General features: G+C 46.1%; 1 protein-coding gene across 1 annotated transcript in view; it reads right to left on the bottom strand.

Annotated features, from left to right (window-relative positions):
- GRIP2 (glutamate receptor interacting protein 2) overlaps positions 1-12,538 on the bottom strand; it is a 59,509-nt gene extending 46,971 nt beyond the window's left edge. The window contains exons 1-6 of the mRNA XM_009329947.1: positions 12,499-12,538; positions 9,166-9,301; positions 8,224-8,369; positions 5,305-5,391; positions 4,942-5,017; positions 4,225-4,370 (exon numbers count right to left, since the gene is read on the bottom strand). Of these exons, the coding sequence (XP_009328222.1) occupies positions 4,225-4,370; positions 4,942-5,017; positions 5,305-5,391; positions 8,224-8,369; positions 9,166-9,301; positions 12,499-12,538 (631 nt within the window). The remainder of the gene's footprint in view (positions 1-4,224; positions 4,371-4,941; positions 5,018-5,304; positions 5,392-8,223; positions 8,370-9,165; positions 9,302-12,498) is intronic.
- Positions 12,539-20,601: the final 8,063 nt, after the last annotated feature.

The following is a 20,601-nucleotide window of genomic DNA, read 5'->3' on the forward strand; positions in this document are numbered from 1 at the left end:
AAATCAAAGGTCAGGAGTCTGCAATTTAGCAATATTTGTGAGGCGTGATTAACACGGGGCTATTACATCCAAGCTAATTTGAAAAGAAACACGGAGAGGCCAGGGCAGGCCATGCAATAACCTTACTGTAGGGAGTCAATTCATGTTGGTGCTTCGGCACCACAAGGTGTTCTTGCACCATCACGCACAGCTGCAACCTCGGCCAGCATCTGTGGAAAAGGCATCCGCAGCTCTCCTGTGTTTCACAGCAAATCTCACCTTACTTAAAGCAAGATCCTTTCTTGCAAGCCAAGAGCCTCTAAGCAGTTGTTTTGGAGGCTCAGCATTCAGGAGATATTCAACTCAAATGCTGCTCAGCATGCACTGAGGGCCAAAAATCACACCATTGCAGAACAAGCAACACTGATTCCAGTAACAGAGTTTAATATGGATACAGCAGCTTGCATCATTTCTCTAGGGTTTTGTTACCAAGGAACAGAAAAACCATGTATGCATACGCTACCTTGCATGGCTGGGCAGATTTTCCTGTAAGGGTTTGAAAGTGTTTTCCAAGCAATGAATTGTGCTTCCCAGAGGAAGATGGTACCATTTTACAGACTGGGAAACTGAGGCACAGCTGTCACACAACTTGTCCAAAAATATATGCTTGTTTAGTGGATAGTCAGACAGGGTCCCAAAGACCCATTCCCCTCAAAGACCCCCCACCACTCAAAGCTGGGGGCTGGCAGGTATTTTCTGAAAGATCATTCTCTCAGCAGCTTATTTTGGAGGAAATACTGTGGGTGTTTTTCCCTTCTTGCACTAGGTTTCCTTGAGCCTCACCTGGCTTTGCTCACCTCCCTAAGGAGGGATGGCTCTTGTAACCAGGCTGGAAAGTGTTATGAGCACTTGCCCGGGGAATAAGTGAGGTGTGCTGGTAGGGATGATTTTTTCCCTGCTGTAATGCCTTTGGGGGAGAAGGGGGGGCAAGGGGGGGAAGGAAAAAGAGACACACACCCCTTGCAAATACAAACAAAATAAACCAAAACCTCCTAGAAGAACCAAACCAGGGAGCTGCCCCCTTCCTGACACAGCCCAGCGGCTCGTGATCCTCCGGTTTCATGGGCACATGGAGGCATTTGACTTCATGGGCCGCTCGTCAGGCCCTACCCCCTGCTGCCGCCCAGCAGATGCCAAGCGGTCACCCCTTTGTGGGACACTACCAGCCCTCCACTCCATCAGCAGGAGAGCCCCACAGGCCTACAAATTTTCAGCCTAAAAATGAATGGTCGGAGGGGCAGCCAGGGGAAGGCAGAGGAGGAGAAGGACACAGAAGATCACTCTGCTCATTCGTCATCTCTGGCAGAGAGCTTCCCACCTCTGTGAGTCAACCCTAAAGGCTTGCAGCCCAGTGCCTCGTGTCATGGCACACACAGCTCATTTACAGAGTAACTATTCAAATGCCACCAGCTTCTGGCTGATCAGTTTATTTGTTGTTTTTTTACTTTTTTTCCTCCCTTTTTTAAAATGGCCATAAGATAGAGTGTCACCGTAGGAAAGCATCTATTTATTGCAATATTTATCTGGTAAAGAGCAGAGATCTTCCCGATGCCCAAGGGAGGTGCATGCCCAGTTTGCACTCCTTTTAAATGGAAATGGCAGATAAATTTAATTCCTTCGGTGGCCTTGAGAAATCTCAGCCAATTTGATTAAAAGCCTGCCGCGGCCCCATCCTACACTGGCCTCCCTGGTGAAAGCCCGACAGCCGGGGGATGCTCAGTGGCGATGGCAAGCAGCTGCCACGTCCCTCGCACTGAGGGCAGGGCTGGCACCATGCAGCTCATCTTCAGTGCACAATTTTCACTGAGAAACCACGCAGCCATCTGGGGAACGCCGTGATTCAACACTCCCCCACAGCAGCCTTGGTCTCTCACCAAGGACAGATGTGGAAAAACAAATTTCCTTCCTCGAGGGTCAGCCCACACCACCCCAGTGTGTACGGCTGCAGCAGAGAGCGAGCGCGATATAAAAACCTCTATTTTCCCCAGGGATGAACAGGCCAAGCCCCACTTCATGGTGGTGTCCCCAGCTCTTATAATGAATCAACTGAACTGTGTGGCCACATGTGCCCCCAGCCCTTTCACCAAGTTTTCAAAATGGGAATTAAGGGTGGTCCCTTCAGGCTAATAACATCCCCACACTACTTCCAGCACCTACTCTTCCCTTCCCTCATCATCTTCCTGTGGCTGGTAAAGAGAATGTCTGTAATAGTTGTGATTTGGGGATGATGCACTCATCTCCCATTGCAGTTATTAGCTGTTGCCTGGCAAAACTGTCTGCAGAGATTGTTTTAAGCTACACATTCTGCATCATCTTGCCTTAAAAGAAAGCAGGGAAAGTATATGGCTTTAGAGGGTTGGGGAGAAGCACTCTCTATGCAGAAATTATCTAAGAAAGGGGCTGTTTTTACATCTTGGGAAGTATCTGGTTGTGGTCCACTGTACAGCAACACAAGATGGAGAATCACTGCATAAAACCCTGCCATCGCTCTGTGTTCACTCAACCCTAACAGTTTTAGGTGGGAGAGTTACTCAAGAAGAAATACCAAGACACCTTCATGGCTATTTTTGCTCCAAGTCAGGTTTTAAAACAATCAACTTTCTGCAACATAGGCACCAGGGGACTGTACAAACAACAAAACCCCAAAAAAGCCCATTTCCCACGCACCATGAATTGTTTGCTACTGTTCAGACTTGACAGCTCTGTGCAAAATCCCTCCTTAACTCCGCCTGCCCCTTCCTCTTACTGACTGCTGTGGAGTTACCACAATCACATAGAAAGGTAGAAAATAGGGTTTGGGTAGTTTCCATTTTCCATCATTTAAGCATTTCCTCTTTTCATGAATACCAGCCAATTTCTAAGGAGAAGCTGCTCCTGTAGCATGGCAGAAGCCAAGCAACGTGCAGGCAACTGCCAAGGCATCAGGTTTTCCTTCCAGCTCTCCCAGCGGAGTACGTGTCTGCATGGCACACGGCTACCCAGGTCCTGTCAGCCTCCTCCCCCAGGGGAGACCCAGTATGTCCACGCTTGTGGAATTTCTGCCAAAAGGAAAGGGAAAGCCTGGGGGAAGGAGACTAAAAAGGAAGCAGAAAGCCCTCAGGGCTGGCACGAGGAGCTCCCTTATCCCGGTGCAACCCTCTTGCACATTGCACGGAGCAAGTTCTGGCATTCTCAGCTCTCTTTCCTTGGGGGTGGCATGGTATTAAACTCTCTCAGCTGCAGATCCTTTTTATTTCCCTCCTCACTGACAAATAAGAAAACAACCCAATATCACCACGGACTCCTATTTCTCACTGAATCCTAGGCCCAGATGTGCTGCACTGGTTTGCATGATTTGTGGAAAAGACTCCAACCTAAGCCAGCCTGTGGCTCCAGTGGAGGCAGAAACCCCTCTGGAGACGTATATGCAACATCAAAATCTAACGCACAGCTCAACAAGCTTCCAGAATCAACACAGCTTCGGACTCTGTGGTAACCTTAAACTCATTAACGATGCTCCCTGCAGTAACAGCTTGTGTGTCACAAAGCCAGCTCAAAATGACTTTACAGTAGCTAATAATAAACCCTTTCCCAGGGCTTGAAACTGAAAATCAAATGAAAAAAAACCACCAACCCTCCAAACCCTCAAACTTAATATCTACTGTGTAGAATACTTTTTAGAAATACCCATCCTCTGCCCTCCAGTAAATTCTGTCTTATTTGGGGTCAATCAGTTGATCACCCCTCATTTATTTCAGAAGCAGATCTGAACTAATGTTTCTAAGAAAGGGAATAGCTCCAGAATCAAGCAGGGTCAAAATTCAGAACTGAAGCCACAGCAAGTCTCTGCCTGCTTGCAGCTCACTCCCCTGCACAATTTTAATAGCAATATTTGCAGTGCTGGCAGAACGCTCCAGCCCCCTTTAACTCCGACTTCTCCTATGCCCTCTTTGCCTACATTGAAAAAATCCCCTTCTTCCCCCTCCTCTAAAACCAGTCATCACTCCCATGGAGACACATCATTGGATAAGGGCATTTCAAATGCATTCAACTAAGCCGTCTTTGAACTCTACCCCCTACACCCATGTTGGCAGCGCACTGCTCGGCAATTTTTCCACTGAAACTGAGTATCCCAGTTACTGTGTCTAGTTTCACATACTTTCCAGGCAATCAGAGAAAACGCCACCACAACCATCTTGGCCTTACCCATGATGGTCACATCATACTCGATCTGGAAGAGTGCCTCCTGGCTGCACTGCCGCAGGATGTTGAGGGCGTCAGCGTGGGTCATGCTGTGCAGAGGGATCCCATCGACGCTCAGCAGCCTGTCCCCAATTTTCAAGGAACCTTCCCTGTAGGAAGCCAGAGGCAAAAGGGTTTTTTGTATATATGTATTTATTTATATTTAGATATATTTTCTATATATATTTATATCTATTTTGTATATATAATATATTTATGTATTTTGTGCGTGTGTATACTACACGTGTGCATATATATTAGAAAAAGCCAATTACTTTGATCTTGTAGGAATTGAACACTCCTTGGGACAATACTTTGGGTTATTTATAGTACCAGGCCCATCATACTAAATTAGCCGCATGAGAATAGACAGACTGCCTCCTGCTTTCTAACACAGCATCAGCTCTTCATCTGCACAGGGTTAATTAAGTGGCTGTCTCTGGAAGAGGAGTTTCTGCTTATAACTATAACACCTACAGATAGGTCAGCCTATGAGCACGGGACCCATTCTCCCCGCACACCACAGGTCCCACACCACCTGTGTCGTTCCACACCACCAGCATGAGAAGCCTTGGGGAGGCACCAGCAAGGAGGACAAGACAGACACACATCCAAGAGCATGGTGCGAGCTGCTGGTCTGTCTTGCGAAAGCAAATGTTGGAGGTGCAACACGAGCATTACCTGTCTGCTGGGCCACCAGGCCTCACGTAGGTGAGCACCAGCGGTCTGGACTTGTGCCAGTCTTCATGGGCTCCCCCTGAAATCAAACCGGGAAAGCCGTAAGTCACTGGAGGTTTGAAAGTCTGAATGAGAGTGCTGAGAAAGGAGAGACATTTATCACATAACAGCTGACACAGCCTGAAAGCAAAAAGACTGCCCTGGATTAGGCAGCCGGCAGTCCTTGAAGGCTGCACGGGATGCTCTCCAGGACACACTTTTGCTGAGGTTTATGACATTCATCTTCTTACTTTTCTCTTCCCGCTTCCCAAATCACCTCTGCCAGTGCTTGTCCCCTCTTTGTTTTTCACTGGAGAAGCTACTAACCTCTCAGCACAAAGCCAAAGCTGTTGCCTTCCTTGTAGAGGGACACCTCGATGGTCTTGGGAATAATGCCAGCACTGCTCTCTGGCACTAAAGGAAAAGAGGAAAACCCAGTTATCCCCAGATAAACCTTTTCCATGCCACTCTGCAAAATAATACCAAAACTCATCCAAACAGCAGTGAAATTAAAGTCCAGCCCAATACCCATATTGTATCTTCCCTGTTTGGAGGCAAAAAGAGCCCAACCTGGACGCATGAACCTTCGTCAGAGCCAACCATCATGTTTTAGGATGATTTCACCAGCTCAGTGTTGTGCATCTCCCCTCAAATTTGTCTTGGTTAATACTCTGACATTCAACTAAAACCGTCTCATTTATCAGCTGGCTTTAATGCATTCAGCATTATGCAAAAACCAGAAGCTTCTGCCACAGATGGAAACTTATTAAAAAAAAACCAGCAGCAATGTAAGGAATCAAGTCACCGGCTGACCTTAAAGAAAATGAAAATCCCAAATCCTCAGTGCAAAAGGTTGGGCATTTTTCCCTTACTTCTCATATTTTGACTTTAAAAAAAGATTAAGTGAATCCTTTAAACTGATCCTCAGGGCAATTCAGTAATTTTATGTTAAATACACAGTACTATTTAATGTACAAATGTAAAGAGAAAAAGAAAGAAACTGTTTTCATCTCTTGCCATCCCCTGCTATTGAATGTTTTATTGAACTACTGCAGTGAATATGGGACAATTTCCCAGTCTTCTCCATCCAGAACCACACATGGCATTTCAGCCTGGTCCATTCCAAAAAGATCAATTCCTAATCTTCAAACCAAGTGCAATGAATGGCCACAAGGATAATCAGAAAAAAGACTAAGAGCTTGACTTCAACCTGGCAAATGGGAGCTGAAGGCTCCCCTAGGCATGACCATGCTAGCGTCTCCCCTTGGCCCAGGAGGGGGTTTTTGAAGTGAATTTCCCCACTGTCCTCACTGACCACATTGGTCCTCACTGCCAAGCACCCTGAGGGCTTGCAACCTGCACCCAAATTAGGGTTAAACTAACCCAAAAGACGTACAGTGGAGGCATGGTACCTCCTTACAGGCATGGAGCCCTGAGGACCAGGCTACAGGCGAGGCCAAATAAACCCCCAAAACACTGTCCCCCATGCAGCCACTTTGCTCCTGCTGCTGTGCACAGACTGCTAACAGGGACACAGCCTAGAAATACTCCAGAAGGGAAAAGCTCAGGGCACAGGAAGGCTCCCAACTAAGGGGTGATAATCACATACCAAGAAAAGGGTATAAAGCATCCACAAATGAGTTCGGAAACCATCCAATTTCTGTCCTAAGCAACCAAGCGTGAAGTTCTGCAACAGCCTTTCGTAAGATCAGTGGGGAGCGGTGAAACCTAAGCTAATGTTAACGCAGGGCTTGGTTTATTTATGAAAGGGATGATATGACATAGTGGCCTGATAACTAGACTTAGACTTGCAAGGTCTCTTCCAAAGCAGGAAATTACAAAGTGGGAAGAAAAATTCAACCCACAAGCACAAGCTATTGAATTGCACTATATTTCTGCTCTTTGCCTAGCAAAAGAGAGAGAAAGAGAGAGGCAGGCAGGTGCACACAACAATAACAAACCCTCACCACAGATAAAAGCCCACAGTGAACTGGAGCAAGGCAATAATTGACAATTCCCCGTATTTTGCAGTGCCTCTTTGTTTGGATTGGTCATCAACAGCATCAATAATCTCACTGGAGAGAAGTCACTATTTCAGTGTGCTCTTCCTGCTCATTCAGAGGTGGGGACACTTTGCATCGCTGCTATTGATTGAGCCATGCGGTATGGGCACTGCTCCTTAGCTGGTAAATACAACTTATCAGATTCCTGATAGCCAGGCTCACAGCTAAGGGGAAAGGTTAAGAGTTGTCATCTCTAGTGAGCATAAGAACATGGAAAACTTGAGCCAGTTTGTTTTACCAGGGTTGTATGCAAAAGCTAACTAACGTTTACAGCAGAACAGAGGGGGATGATGGATAGAGATTCAGCTAATTCAGATTATATTTTTTTTTTCTTCTTAGGGCTTTCTATGGTCATTTATAGATTCAATACTTTTCATGTAAAGGCAGCAGCTATAGCAAAACTATGAAGCGTAAGATAGCTTCCTATTGGGGGCAAAATATTTAGATTTCATTAGTTTTGTTTTTCCTGCTGCCTTATTTTTAGTTGTTCTATTTCTTCTGTCCAATCATCCTCCGATTGATCTGGGTAACTAAGTAATAACTGGGGAGATCATTTTCACAACAGAAAGACTGTGATGAGAAACTGTATCAAGGAATTTGTTTTAATCAGAACAAAGAAATGAGCACAAGACCACACAGTCTCCCATGTCAGGACACAACCCCTGTTAACGTGAGTTGGGCTTGCCAGCTTCTGCCAGGGCCCCTTAGCTGGAAAGCAGATTGCTTCCGTTTCCCTCCTGAAAACACGTAACATTTCAAAGCATCTTGAGGAATAACAGCACTTGCCGCAGTTCAGAAAAGAGGATCTGGCAATACATGCTTAGGACTGAATAAAACCTCCGGTAGCCACAGTCCAAGAGGGGAAAAAAGAAAACAAGCTGAAGCAGCATCAGGAGGCAGATTGGCCTGTGCTACCAAGTCACTCCAAGGCAAGACAGACCTAATCAGCCATCTCCCTCCGGTGTGCATGAACAGGCACCCACTGTGCTGGAAAAAGCCTCTGCTCCAACTGCACACAGCTCTGCAGCATCTATCGTGGCACTGCGAGCAGATGAAGGCAGAACGTCAAAATGCCCCTGGATACTGCCTTGGCCATGACGGCTAATGCACAAGCAAGCCCATCTGTACCTCAGGACAAAAAGCAGCCAAGAAAAGAGAGTAGCTTTGTCAGAGAGGCACCCACCGGCTGGCGGAAGCTCATACTCTACTTCCAGCACTACCCTTTCGCCCACATTTTTCAGCAGGCTTATGATCTCATCGTGCCGCAGCTTGGTCAGGTTAATGCCATTCACTGACTTGATGTAATCCCCAACGTTCAGCTGGTCACTTCTGTGAAGAAAAAAAAAAAAGCAGTGGTAGCACAAAGTCTCTGCTACGCTCAGCCTGGATGTGCCTGGTGAATCTTTGGTAACTGGGGGACGTCCTGAACAAGCCACCAACGTTGGGCTGATCTTAGCTCTCTGACTGCATGTGCCTGCTATCAGAGACAAGTGCTAAAATTGAAGCTATCTTTGCCAGTGACAAGTGTTCAGATCTGTACGTACAGCAACAATCACGGTATACATGTTCACAACCTCTGTTTTTGTTGCTCAATTCCCATTCATGTAGAGCAATCAGTCAAAGAGAAGCATACCGATAGCTGTCTGGAAAAAAAAAATCCAGCACGGAAAAAGAAAACATCTTTCCTTTTGCTTGTTTTCTGCAAAATTGTTCAATTACTCCTTCCCTTTCTCTGCTTCTTGAAGCCTTTCTTCTCCCATTCCTTTTCTGAGCCAATAACATTACTTACACACTCAGTATTCAGAACAGATACAATAGCAAACCACTTAGCTTGATCAATATGTATTGTACCACGCAGCTCTCCTGACAAGGCTGCCTAATTTCACAGAATCCCAAATATCCCTACACAAAATTTCAGAGCATAATTGCACAGAGCATGGGAAATAACTCAAAACAGACGACATTCTACTTACCGAAGCAACAACTTTGCATTCTACGGCACTTGAAAAAAGGGAGTTGGGTGCCAACTATTTTAATTATAACCATACTCATTCAGTAGCTGGAACACGCAACTAATTCCTCTCCAGTTTTACTGTGCTCTCTGCACCCCATTTTGGTTTCTCACCTTGCAGCCAGTCCTCCCGGCCTCAGATTGGAGACTCTCGGCTTTCCATCTTTGTCTGTGCCACCTGAAATGGTTAACCCAAGGGTGCTTCCTTCCTTCTTAATCAGCTCCACAATGGTGACCCCTCTGAACTCCTCTGAAAGATCAGGAATAAAGACAAACATCTCAGTGGAAGGCACATTCCTCCCAATCCCAAGGACACCCTTTTCCTACAGGTGGTGGGAGAGCAGACCTGGGATGATTTAGACAATTAGCTTCAGTTTATTTAAAACGAAGTTGTGAAACAGAAGTGTGTCCTGGTGGACCTGCAGCAGTGGAGGGAAAGTGTTGCATGCATATCTTGCAGGCAAGACCAAGCAGGACAAGGCAGAGTGAGGGCTTCCGAGAGCATAAAAACTTTGTGTTTCAAGGTGCTGGTGATGGGATCTGGGCAGTGGTCTAGGGACACTACCTCGGGAATTATGCTTGCTATGGAGCGGGGTGGGTGTTAGGAGGGCTGCATGACAGGCGGTCACAGTTACCAGGTAGGAAGATGCTGTGGACCTGCAGTAGCTGCCTGGATGTACAGAACAAGGTGGCTCTTAAAATATTGTGATTTTAAAAAAATATCATGAGACATCAATACAGTTGGGAGATAAAGAACATAACGTGGAGAGGGGGTGGGATCCTGCCATCAGCAGGGGAAGGACGGGGGAGGCATGAACATTCATTCACAGCAGTTTCCCCACCCATCTGCACCTGGTCTAAGTTAAACTTCCTCCATATTGCCCACCTCATCTACAGCTGGAATTGAAGACATGAGCCACTTTTAAAACATAACTGGTTCCACATGCACTGCAAGCCATAATACGTATGGCAGGGTCAGGCTTAGGGGATGCACACCCCACGCCAGCTGCACCAGTGCTGCTTCTCCGGTTGCTGCAGGCAGTGTACTTTTTACACTCCTTTAGTCCAAGATGACACTCTTGTTTGTCCAGCACCATATATAAGCCCGACCTGATGCCAGTTTTGATCCTGTTACAGCTCATCTCTGAGTTTTACAAAAACAGGATCCCTAAACTATTCCAACTTCTGGATTTGACGTGGAGGAGGGGAGTAAGTTAGGAGGAGAGCCAGCACCCGCCCAGGGAAAGACCAAGAGCTCTGCGGCCTTCGCAAAAGGCAGCTCTGTGTTAATCCACGTGACGGCACTCGCACTCTTTGCTCAAAGGAGGACTAGCCCTGGGACAAATCAGATGACTTTCATGCCTTGCCAGAGCCTCCTCTAAGAAGCTTTTGCAAAATTTGTCTACAACATGATCCATCCACCTCTACCACCTCTGGTGTACTGAAATCTCCCACAATTTTACAGAAGGAAAACAGTCTCCCTCACACAGGGCGCCTTTCTCCAAGACCATGCAGGGGAAGGTGGTGATGGGCATTGGCAGCACATGGCAAACAGCAGTCCCACAGCTGTGGCCTAAAACCCAGGCTGCAAATGGCCCAAGAGGTTGTTTGCACAGCAAACCCCATCAGGCTTAAATGAGATGCTCTATTTGGAGAGGGAATATTTGAAACCTCTTGCACACTATGATTTCCAGAGCAAGGCAGGGTCTCTTAAATAACATATTGACACAGAAGATTCATGCTGGTGCAGGGCTTCCCCCCTCCATCCTCTTTCACTGAGAGAAAACATGGTGTCATTTGGCACTGTGGTGCCTCATCACTAGCACTTTGCTCCTTGTGTAATGCCACCATGACACCAGAAATTGCACCTCACTTTGAGTCCTGACGTGCACTATCTGTTTTGTAAAGCACTTTCAAGAGTAATCCATGCACTTGATTAACGCGAGCGGGGAACCTTTTTGCAATCTAGTGCCAGTCTGGAAGGTGTTCAGGCACTGCTGGGCACCCATTTAACGCAGCACTGGCAGCTCGTTGTAAAATGTCAGGTCCATAATGTTTCTGCTTTTTAAACTCAGTTTTGATCCCTTGCCAACTACAGTAACTTAGTTTTCAATTCACCAACCCGGGATCCCAGGGGCTGCCAGAAACTTTGTGGGGGCTCCCCACCGTGCTGGAAGGAACACCATCCGGCACTATCCTGCAAATTTCCTCTCAACTACACACAGGACTGATCAACACAGATGGTGCCGCAAGGGGAGATTATTAGCTCTTCAATAGGGTTTAATTTTGATCCTTGATAAGTCTTTAAAATGAGAACTCCCAGAGTGCAATTACCCATTGTTATGGGTTCAAGGAGAAATCACTGCTCTGAAAAAAGGCAAGTCCCTGAGATCAATCTATCAAGGTTTTGACCAATGCCGCTATAAATCTACTGCCGCTATCACAGACACACACAGATGTAAAAGTAAGCTGGTTAAGCAGGATCTGGTCCTTCAAGACATAATCTTTAAGTGCCATATGACAGTAGTCTTGGATTTCTTCTATTGGTATATATGCTTGGATTTTCCTGCTCAAAGCATCTGAGGGCAGGAAGAGCACACCTGAATTTTGCCCTCCCTGTTGAGGTGCCTTGAGCTGGGGTTGTTGGACAGACTGGCCCTTGTGAGCAGGGAGTCAGCCTGTCTCCATCAGGGCTGTGGTATGGTGGCAACATGTTGCAGCAGCCCCAGAGGATGCAGAATATCCCCTAGAAAAATTGCCAAATGATGAAGCAACAGCCCCGTTTCCTCCACATCCCCTACAACACACTAAACCAAACCTGTGACTGGGTCACTAACGGTCAAAGTCAAAATCAAGCCCTGGGCTTTATTAGGAAGGAGATGAGTTGTCCAGAGCAGCCCCTCCAAACCTGCTGGCATGTTGCTGGCAGACAAAGCCCAGCACCAACAGCAGCAAATGTATTACCATTTCTCCACTCCCTCTTCAGCCCCCGGGGTTGTTTCTGCATGGGAGGGTTTATCTCACACACAAGTCTGCTGTGACTGACTAAATGTCAAAATAAACTTAGTCACACGTGGGAAATACAAAGTTTGCCAGACACTGCCAGTCTCCCTCTGCGCCCAGCAAGCTCAGATGCGGCAGCGCTTCTTCCCTCTCTCCTTTGCTGCTGTTTTCCTCTTTCTGGGTGTCAGCCCAGCGCAGGAACCAGTCCTTTCCCAGCTCCCTGTAACCACCATCAACGGCTCCACGCCAGACTGTGATTGCACCAGTAACATCCCACTCACTGAGATGAGTTACTACCATCCATTTCTGCCCTCCAGCAAAAGCCTTGCTGATAGATGCACCAAAATGGGTGTTTGGGGGAGGGGTTACCCATTTCAGGGGTAGCCAGGTAAAGTGTAATGGATGCCCCGATGTTTTGGAGCAGGAGCTGATCCCCTCCTTTACCTGGGATGCTTTGCCTCCTGGAGACTAGGGCTGCGTCCATCCCACCAGAGTCCTTGCTCCCCTTCAAGTAAGGGCCATCGTCTGTGAGCAGAGCAAACACAGAAGCTGAAATTAGTACCAAAAGCAACAAACAACAGAACCAGACCACTTCAAAAAGTTTGTTCTGGTGACAACAGAATTGGGATCACATCTGTATCACAGACTGTAGGCAAGAAAAAAAAACATTACCAGCCCTGGCTTTACAGTGCGCTGTGTGGGCTATCTTGCTTTTTAGAGAGGAAGGGAAAGAAACAAGAAGGCAATAACGTTATCTGATTTATTCCTCTTGGAGCTCATCTGTTTGGAGAGAGCAAAATTCCCTTACTCCTGTTGTTATGTGTGTGCTGGTTTTGGCTGGGATAGAGTTAATTTTCTTCATAGCAGCTAGTATGGGGCTGCGTTTTAGATTTGTGCTGGAAACAGTGTTGATAACACAGGGATGTTTTTGTTATTGCTGAGCAGTGCTGACACAGAGTCAAGGCCTTTTCTGCTTCTCAGACCACCCCACCAGCGAGCAGGCTGGGGGTGCACAAGAAGCCGGGAGGGGGCACAGCCAGGACAGCTGACCCAAACTGGCCAAAAGGATATTCCATACCATGGAACATCATGCTCAGCATATAAAGCTGGGGGAAGAAGAAGGAAGGGGGGGATGTTCAGAGTGATGGCGTTTGTCTTCCCCGGCTTTCCTGGAGATGGCTGAACCCCTGCCTGCCGATGGGAAGGAGTGAATGAATCCCTTGTTTTGCTTTGCTTGCGTACGCGGCTTTTGCTTTACCTATTAAACTGTTCTTATGTCTACCCACGAGTTTTCTCACTTTTACTCTTCTGATTCTCTCCCCCATCCCACCAGGGGGGAGTGAGCGAGTGGCTGTGTGGGGCTTAGTTGCCAGCTGGGGTGAAACTATGACAATGTGGAACACCTGAGGACAGAGAAAGCTGTGGCATTAGTCTCACAAGTTTTACACCTGTCGTTATGCTTGTGAAGAAACTTATGGTCTTTGGAAATGGAGTTATACATCAGGACACTAACAGGGTACTAAATCACTATACTTGAACGAAATTGCCTATTCTTATAGATCCCATTATTTCAAAGTCACATTTTCCTGCTGCTGTTCCAGCCTCTGTACAATATAAAGAGCACCTTCTCTTAAGTGATTTAAAAAAAAGAGAGAAAAGAGAAAATAGTATTATGCACTGTAAATGCACCATCCAGCATAAGTTGAAATTTAAAGTATTTAAATATCTTTGTATTCTCCTATTGGAAGACTCCTATATGGCATAGAGGTTATTTGCAGATAAGGCAGCATGCTTCTACAGATTTCATTGCCATCCATCCAAAATGTCTATTGTTATGGCATTTCCTAAAAAGCCGGCACTTTTTCAATCAATAATTTCCAGTAACCACGTAGTATCAAATAACTCCTGTTCTCAGTGACCACAATTCCTGGATTGCCCTTCCCAATTTTTCAATACCTGTGAAGGTTTAGAAGTTGTACGTGATAGTATAAATATGGGTTACCGAAAACCTTACCCATTTATTCCTATCCACAGCCCTTAAGTAACTTGTATTTAAGTTACAGAGAAGTTTTTGTCTCACTGCCTACAAAGGGAACAACGACTTTTGTTCAGCCCCATTCCAGGCAGTGGTCTGTACAAAGAGAAATCAAAACCAATGTTCAGCTTGCTGGCAGCCCACTTTCCCCACAAACAGAAAAATGATGGTGTAAATTGAACCACGTGGGTTACACTTAAGCACTAGGAGGGGAATTTTGCTCGAGGGCTTGAACGTTTTTTTAAAAGTAAAATGAAATAAGGTTCCACCTATAGTAATGTCCAAAAAAGCAAAATAAAAAAAAATTAATCTAGTTTTAATTCTTGTTGCCCCAGCTGAAGTAATTTCACAAGTTGACAAACCTCAGTGAAAACTTTTGGCTGACTCAAATTTGCAAGCATAAAAAGTTTCAGCTGAAAAATAAACATAATTTAGTTTTTCAACCCAAATTTTGCAGCCCATAGAGGGACAATGTAGATATCCAGACCCTGGACTCTTCTCCTGCATCACTTGAATGCTTTTCCATCACCACTAAACTGAAGATTTCTAATGAAGCAAGAACTAGCACTTGGCACTAGACCATCACCAAGCTATGCCAAGCCATTGCTGCCAAAACACATTGAACCTTGATACCCAAGCATCCAGGACCTCTGTGAAACAGGGGAACAAAGCTCTGCCTTTCAAAAAATAAGGGGAAGAACAGAGAGAATAAAACAGCACCGTCCTGACCATGGAGATCTTGCAGCATTACTCAGTGCTGACAGTGAAAGCAGCAGCACTTGGCTAGAGAATTACAGCAAGCACCAAGGCGAGCTATTGATTTCAGATGGGTGCTGGTACAGCCTGGCATCAACTCCAAGAGCAGAAGGCTTGAAAATGAAATTTGCATTTTTAATAGCAATAGTTCTTTGGGTGATGGGAAGGCCAGGGTCAAGGTTAATCTGGGCTTAATGACTCTGCAAAGAAGTTTAATTTACTTGGGTCAGAGTTTAGCTCCAGCATCCAATATTTAAAAAAAAAAAAAAAAAAAGCAAAGCCCCATGCCATCTCTTCTTCAGTAGCTGTTTGATAGCAATAAAGATTCAGAGCTTTCAATCCTCTTCCAAGAGGAACCCCAAAACAGCAGTTCAGGATACCCAGCACGAGGTTGCTTTTTCAGCACTGGAGCTAAGTCTGCAAAAGGCACCTGCAAAATACCCTGGGACATCCAGGGCTGGAGCCTCTCAATGCCACTGGAGCATCAGTGTGCCTTCGGTCACACGGGACACTGCGGATGGTGAGAACCACCCCAGCACACAGCCGCCTTCCACATGAGAGCATTACTGCCAGCTCTTACGTTTACCCCAGGTAACGTGCTCAAGGCAGCAACGTTCTGCTGCGGACGGGATCGCTGCATTCCCAGGAAACCACGCAAGATGGTTCAAAGCCAACTTCATAATCTGCTGGCAAAGTAAAGCAGTCAACCATCTGCTTCACATAAACACACCGCTCTGGACCAGACAGCCACTAGCACCCTTCTACACTTCATTTCCCCATCGCAACACCAATCAATATTGACATAAAACCCCAGTTTACTAACGGTTACCCTCCCTACCCCAATAGCTGTTGGCAAACGTGCCTTGGCTTCCATTTCAGCAAGCAACCAGGTTGCCCGTGCATTAACAACAGATTCCACCTCCAGCCAAGTGGCCAAGAGCAGCAACCCGAGCTACAGCCGCTGCCGGCAATTAGCAACGCACCCCCACACACAGTCCCACGCTGCTTCATTGACAGCCGTATCAGCCAGCAAATAATTAGCATCACAGCTCCCCTTCCTCTGTTGCTTCTCCCTTCCAAACTCAGTTGATTATGTGAAAAATTTTTGGTTTTTTTCGCTCATTATCTGGCTAAAATGTTTGAACAGGAAAGGAAGCGGCCACATGCCGCCTGCCGAAGTGTGAATTAGCATTTGCTTGCGTTAGCATCCCTGCCGCGTGGCTCTTTGTTCATTTTCAGCCGATTTCCTGCTCTGCCACTCAAGCTGGTATTAATGGAGTCACTTTTTTCTGAGCTTTTTTTTTTTTTTGGGGGGGGGGATACTTTGTTTTTTAAAAAAAGAAATTCCTTCCCTTTGTGCTCTTAGTCATTTCTCCTGCCTAGCACAGCATCGATTCAGAGGCGAGGGGTAACTAGCCTGATTGCTCAGTCAGCCCAAATCGCAGCACCAACCCAAGCACTGAAAATTCATGAATCTCTCTACTCCCTAAAATTGGGAAAATATCTTTTTTTTTTTTTAAGCCTGCGCGGGTTCTTTTTGCAAGCAATCAGTGCTGGAGCCATTAGAGGTGTATTTTTCAAGCATTTTCTCTCACACCAAGTGGGCCAAAATTTTCCAAAGAAAAAAATTGTGTAACTGGTGATTTCCAAGCAGCGGTATTAATGCTGGCTGTCGATCTTTCAGAAAAGCTCACCAAGTACACAAGACCCTCAAAAAAACCGAGAGCACAACACTTTCCGTATATTGATCCCATGGGAATCTGTGACAATATAGAAAAGTTCCTCCAAGTTCTTTGACAATAGTTTTTGCCACTTCATTGTCTTATTAACACCAGAGAGAGAAGAGCTCCCAAGTCCCCACCCCCATGCACATGGCCCCGAACTCTCCTCCCTTGCAGCAACAGTATCTTACAGTAGTACACATTTCATACAGCGACAAAAAAGAAGACATAATCCCATATCATTCCCTCAAAAACAAACTTGACAGATGAAGGAGTAGGAAAAACATCTCCTTGCTTAGCTGAAGTACCAGGGGCAGGAAGAAGGGAAGGTCAAGGGCAAACCTCAATATACCACCTTGCTGCCAGACAGTTAATCGCAGCTCTCAGCAGGGTCTGTAGTCAATGGCACTTCAGTGGCTCTAGTGCAATGTGTCACCTCCAGACAGGACACTAATATTTTATGCTGTCCCTGTTTAATTGAGATTGTGCCAGTAGCATCCAGGTTCCCAGGCAAGACAACCCAGGAGCTAAACACCCCGATCAGAGGCACCATCCCCTTGACAGTCAGCACGGAAAGTGGCACAGGTTTTTCCAGGGACGATGAGGTGGGGGGAGAGGTCAGCAAAATATGGGTATTTTCCAGCAACTTTCACCCAAATAAAAGAAAATTGGCAGATTGAGTCTTCCTCTGCCTCCCTCACAGGGGAAACCCCAGCCGGGATTCAGGACAGCGCAGCGAGGAGTAGCTACTGCCCTGCAAAACCGCTCAGCCACTCGGCAAGCGCCCAGCACGGGAATGCCGCAACTGCAAAAGAGGTGGTCCGGATCAGACCAAGTCTGCCTCCTGAGTGGAGCAGGCAGCTCAGCTTCAGTAAGAAACCATCTATTTCCAGAAGAGCCCTGTTGTGCACAAGACAAAGCAGGGAGTTGGGGGGGGGCGGGGAGAAGAAAGGTGAGGAGACATTTGAACTGCTTCATTGCCTGCTCTTGCTTTACTCAGGGTTTTTTTTTTTTTCCATTCCCTGGCTTAGCATCTCACAACTGAATGTATTGCCTGAGAAACCAGACTCCCCAGCTGCGAGGTGCAGCCATCCTCCCCTCCCTGGACCATACTGGGAGGTACCAGAGGGACACCAGCGGCAGTAAGGAGAGCAAAAACTGGCCAGAGATTAGCCTCTTGGTGATTAATCAGCATGGTGTTGTATAACCGGAGCTCTGCTGCTTGCTTCATACATGCCATTCAGCACATCAGCTCCAGCGATGGCCACAGGGCCATAAAAATATCCTGTCACCTGCTCTGCCACCAGCACAACCACTTCTCCCTGCTTTTGCACCACTTAATGTTTTAGGGATTATCTACTTCTACTCCCTACTTTAGGGGAGAAGTCAAGAAAGGAGAGGGGAATAACAGTTGTTAATAATTACAATCCAAACAGAAAGGGAATAAACTCAGTTAACCAGGAGGCATAGAGAGAAATGGATCTGTGCAATGTCCTCCCTGTCTGCCAGGCCCCACGGTCTGTCCTTCTGATAGCCACTGTGTTTTTGGGTTGGATCTTGTTGGTTTTTTGGATTAAGAACTAGGGCACTAATAGAAAAGACAAGTTTCTCCATGAGCAGCAGAATTTGGTCTCCTGATTTCCCATGGCTGTGTCTGATGTGGATTCTCTTAGGTCTAATAGTAAGGTAGAATTTACCTCGCCACCCTTGCTTTCTGGCTGAGGGTACAAACAGGAGACTCTCCTCTAACCAAGATGCTCATTTGCCCATTAATAGTCTAGCAGCCAGCTGGTTGATTTGCAGGGGTCAGCTGCATACACTTAAATCAATCCTAACTCCTAGGACATCCACAACTTCCCTGAATCAGGGATCCCTGGACTTCCAGAATGGTTTGACCCATTTGTTGCCCAAGTCAGTGAACCCTCACCAAGGTTGACTTGATGCCTTTCTGAGACACCCCATCAACCCCCAGCTTTCATGGAGCCAGTGGAGACGTCCTGGGCCAAATTCTCTCTCTGTGGCAACCAGCAGCAAAACCAACCTCAACACCACAACTTTTCTTAGTTAAATTTCCAATGGGATGTGAGCACAAGCACCGGGATCTCCTGACATCAGTTAGGTCACAAGCCAACCTCTGTTAAAATGGGGAAAAAAAAAAAGCCTCCTCAGAAAGAGCACTGATTTAGGAGTTCATCATCCCTGCCTGTGGGGGGAAAAAGGAAGGGTTTTTTTTTCATTTAGAAGAATTATTAGTCTATGTTATTAAGATATCACCTCTTAATGAAAATCAGCATTGGCTAAATAAGATTCTGTGACAATTAGGCTTGCTGTCTGCAAGTTGTTCAGATTCCTGGATCGCTTTAAGACAGTTCCTGCAGAGAAAGTGCATTAATCTTGTGAGAAGACCAAGAGGTAAAACCTCCCACTTCTTTAATGGAAAAGAGACAGTTGGAGACAGTTATTTTGCCATAGGGTAATTGCACTCCTTGTTTAGAGAAATGAATACTAAAACAGCATTAAGAACCAAAAGCTGTTCATGCTAACGCAAGCCAGTATTATGCTAGAATAAAAGCACGAGGTTGGAAGCAGGAACCCAAATGACTAAAACTAAGTGTGATTTGATCCATTTTGAGGACAGTTATTTCTATAAGTCAGGGGAGGCATTTATCTGTAGTAAGGTAAAGAGCAGTCAGGGGTACATGAGAGTGGGTCAGGCAGCTAGTGATGATTCAAACTGCAGCCTCCTAGGAGGTAGTCTCCAAGGCCCGGGATTTTAAAGATATCTGAGTGCCTGAAGATGCAGACGTGTTCTTCAAAAACAGACGATAATCTGTATCTTTAGGCACCTAATCACCTTTAAAAACTTGTCATATTGCTAGAAGGAGGAGAGGGAAAAAGAGATATATCCATGCACACCCATTCTGAATCTCAAATTGGTGTTTAGCTCCCAAATTACACAGCCTCCACTACAGCCTGGCCAGGGGCTGTACCATCATTAGAGGAGGACAGTAACATAAGCCTTCCCACCTCTCCTCAGGCTGACACTCCATGCGGCATCACACCCGGTGGCATTTTATGCACCAGTAATGTGTTTGGGTTTGATTGCAAGGCTCTACACAACCGAACTTCCAGCACATGCCCCTAAGGGCAGTTTGGGTTATTTTAGCACCGACCCAGCAGGTCGGAGATGGCTGTGTCACCTCTGCACAAGAGGGAGGCAGAGCGGTGGCCTCCCATCTTCAAAGCACTTAGCCCTTGACACAAGAGACAAGTAGATCTAGAGACTAGGACAGGAAAACAAAAAGCCCATTTTGAATAATGTTACAAACAGATTGCATGATTTCCTGAAACTACTTAATTATGGAGTCCACCACAGCCCAAGAGCTCCTCCCGTGTCTCCGCTTCAGGCAAGAACTCTGTTTCCATGAAGGGTCCCACCTTCCTCAGCAGGTGGCTTTAATTTTCTTCTGCTCAACTAAATCCAAAGCTCCTTAGGCCCTTGGAAAATTTGTACATAAGTTCATTAAGCCCAATACAATGTTCAGTTCTTTTCCCATGACCAGAAATGCATTGCTCCAGCTCTGTATCAGAAAAGTTAAAGAAAATAAATAAAATAGAACCCAAACAAATGGATTAAAAACATCTGCCAGTGATCTCCGGACTGCTTTTCCTAGAATGCTGCAAAAGTTGAGCTAGAGTTCATGATCCTGCCCTACACAAAACTAGCCCAAGCATACAGCAACAAATACACTAAATCCTTAGGCAAGGCAGCCCATGCTCCTGTGAAATGCTTAAAAACAAGGAAAAAAAAAATGTCACTTTTGCTTTAGGATTCTGCAGCACAATTTCATTGTCATGACACTGTTTTGCTCGCTGCAACCAAAAAAACCCCCCAACCTTTAAAAGGCCCAGTGCTTCCTGGCTTTTTATTCTCCAGGAGGTGGGGTGGAGCATTTGGAAGTATGCCGGTGAAAAACCCAGCGCCCATCACAGATCTTATCTCTACCTCAGTCAGCACAGGGCACCCTCAACTCA

Source organism: Pygoscelis adeliae, unplaced genomic scaffold, assembly GCF_000699105.1.
Source record: "Pygoscelis adeliae isolate BGI_AS28 unplaced genomic scaffold, ASM69910v1 Scaffold208, whole genome shotgun sequence".
Taxonomy (NCBI): Eukaryota; Metazoa; Chordata; class Aves; order Sphenisciformes; family Spheniscidae; genus Pygoscelis; species Pygoscelis adeliae.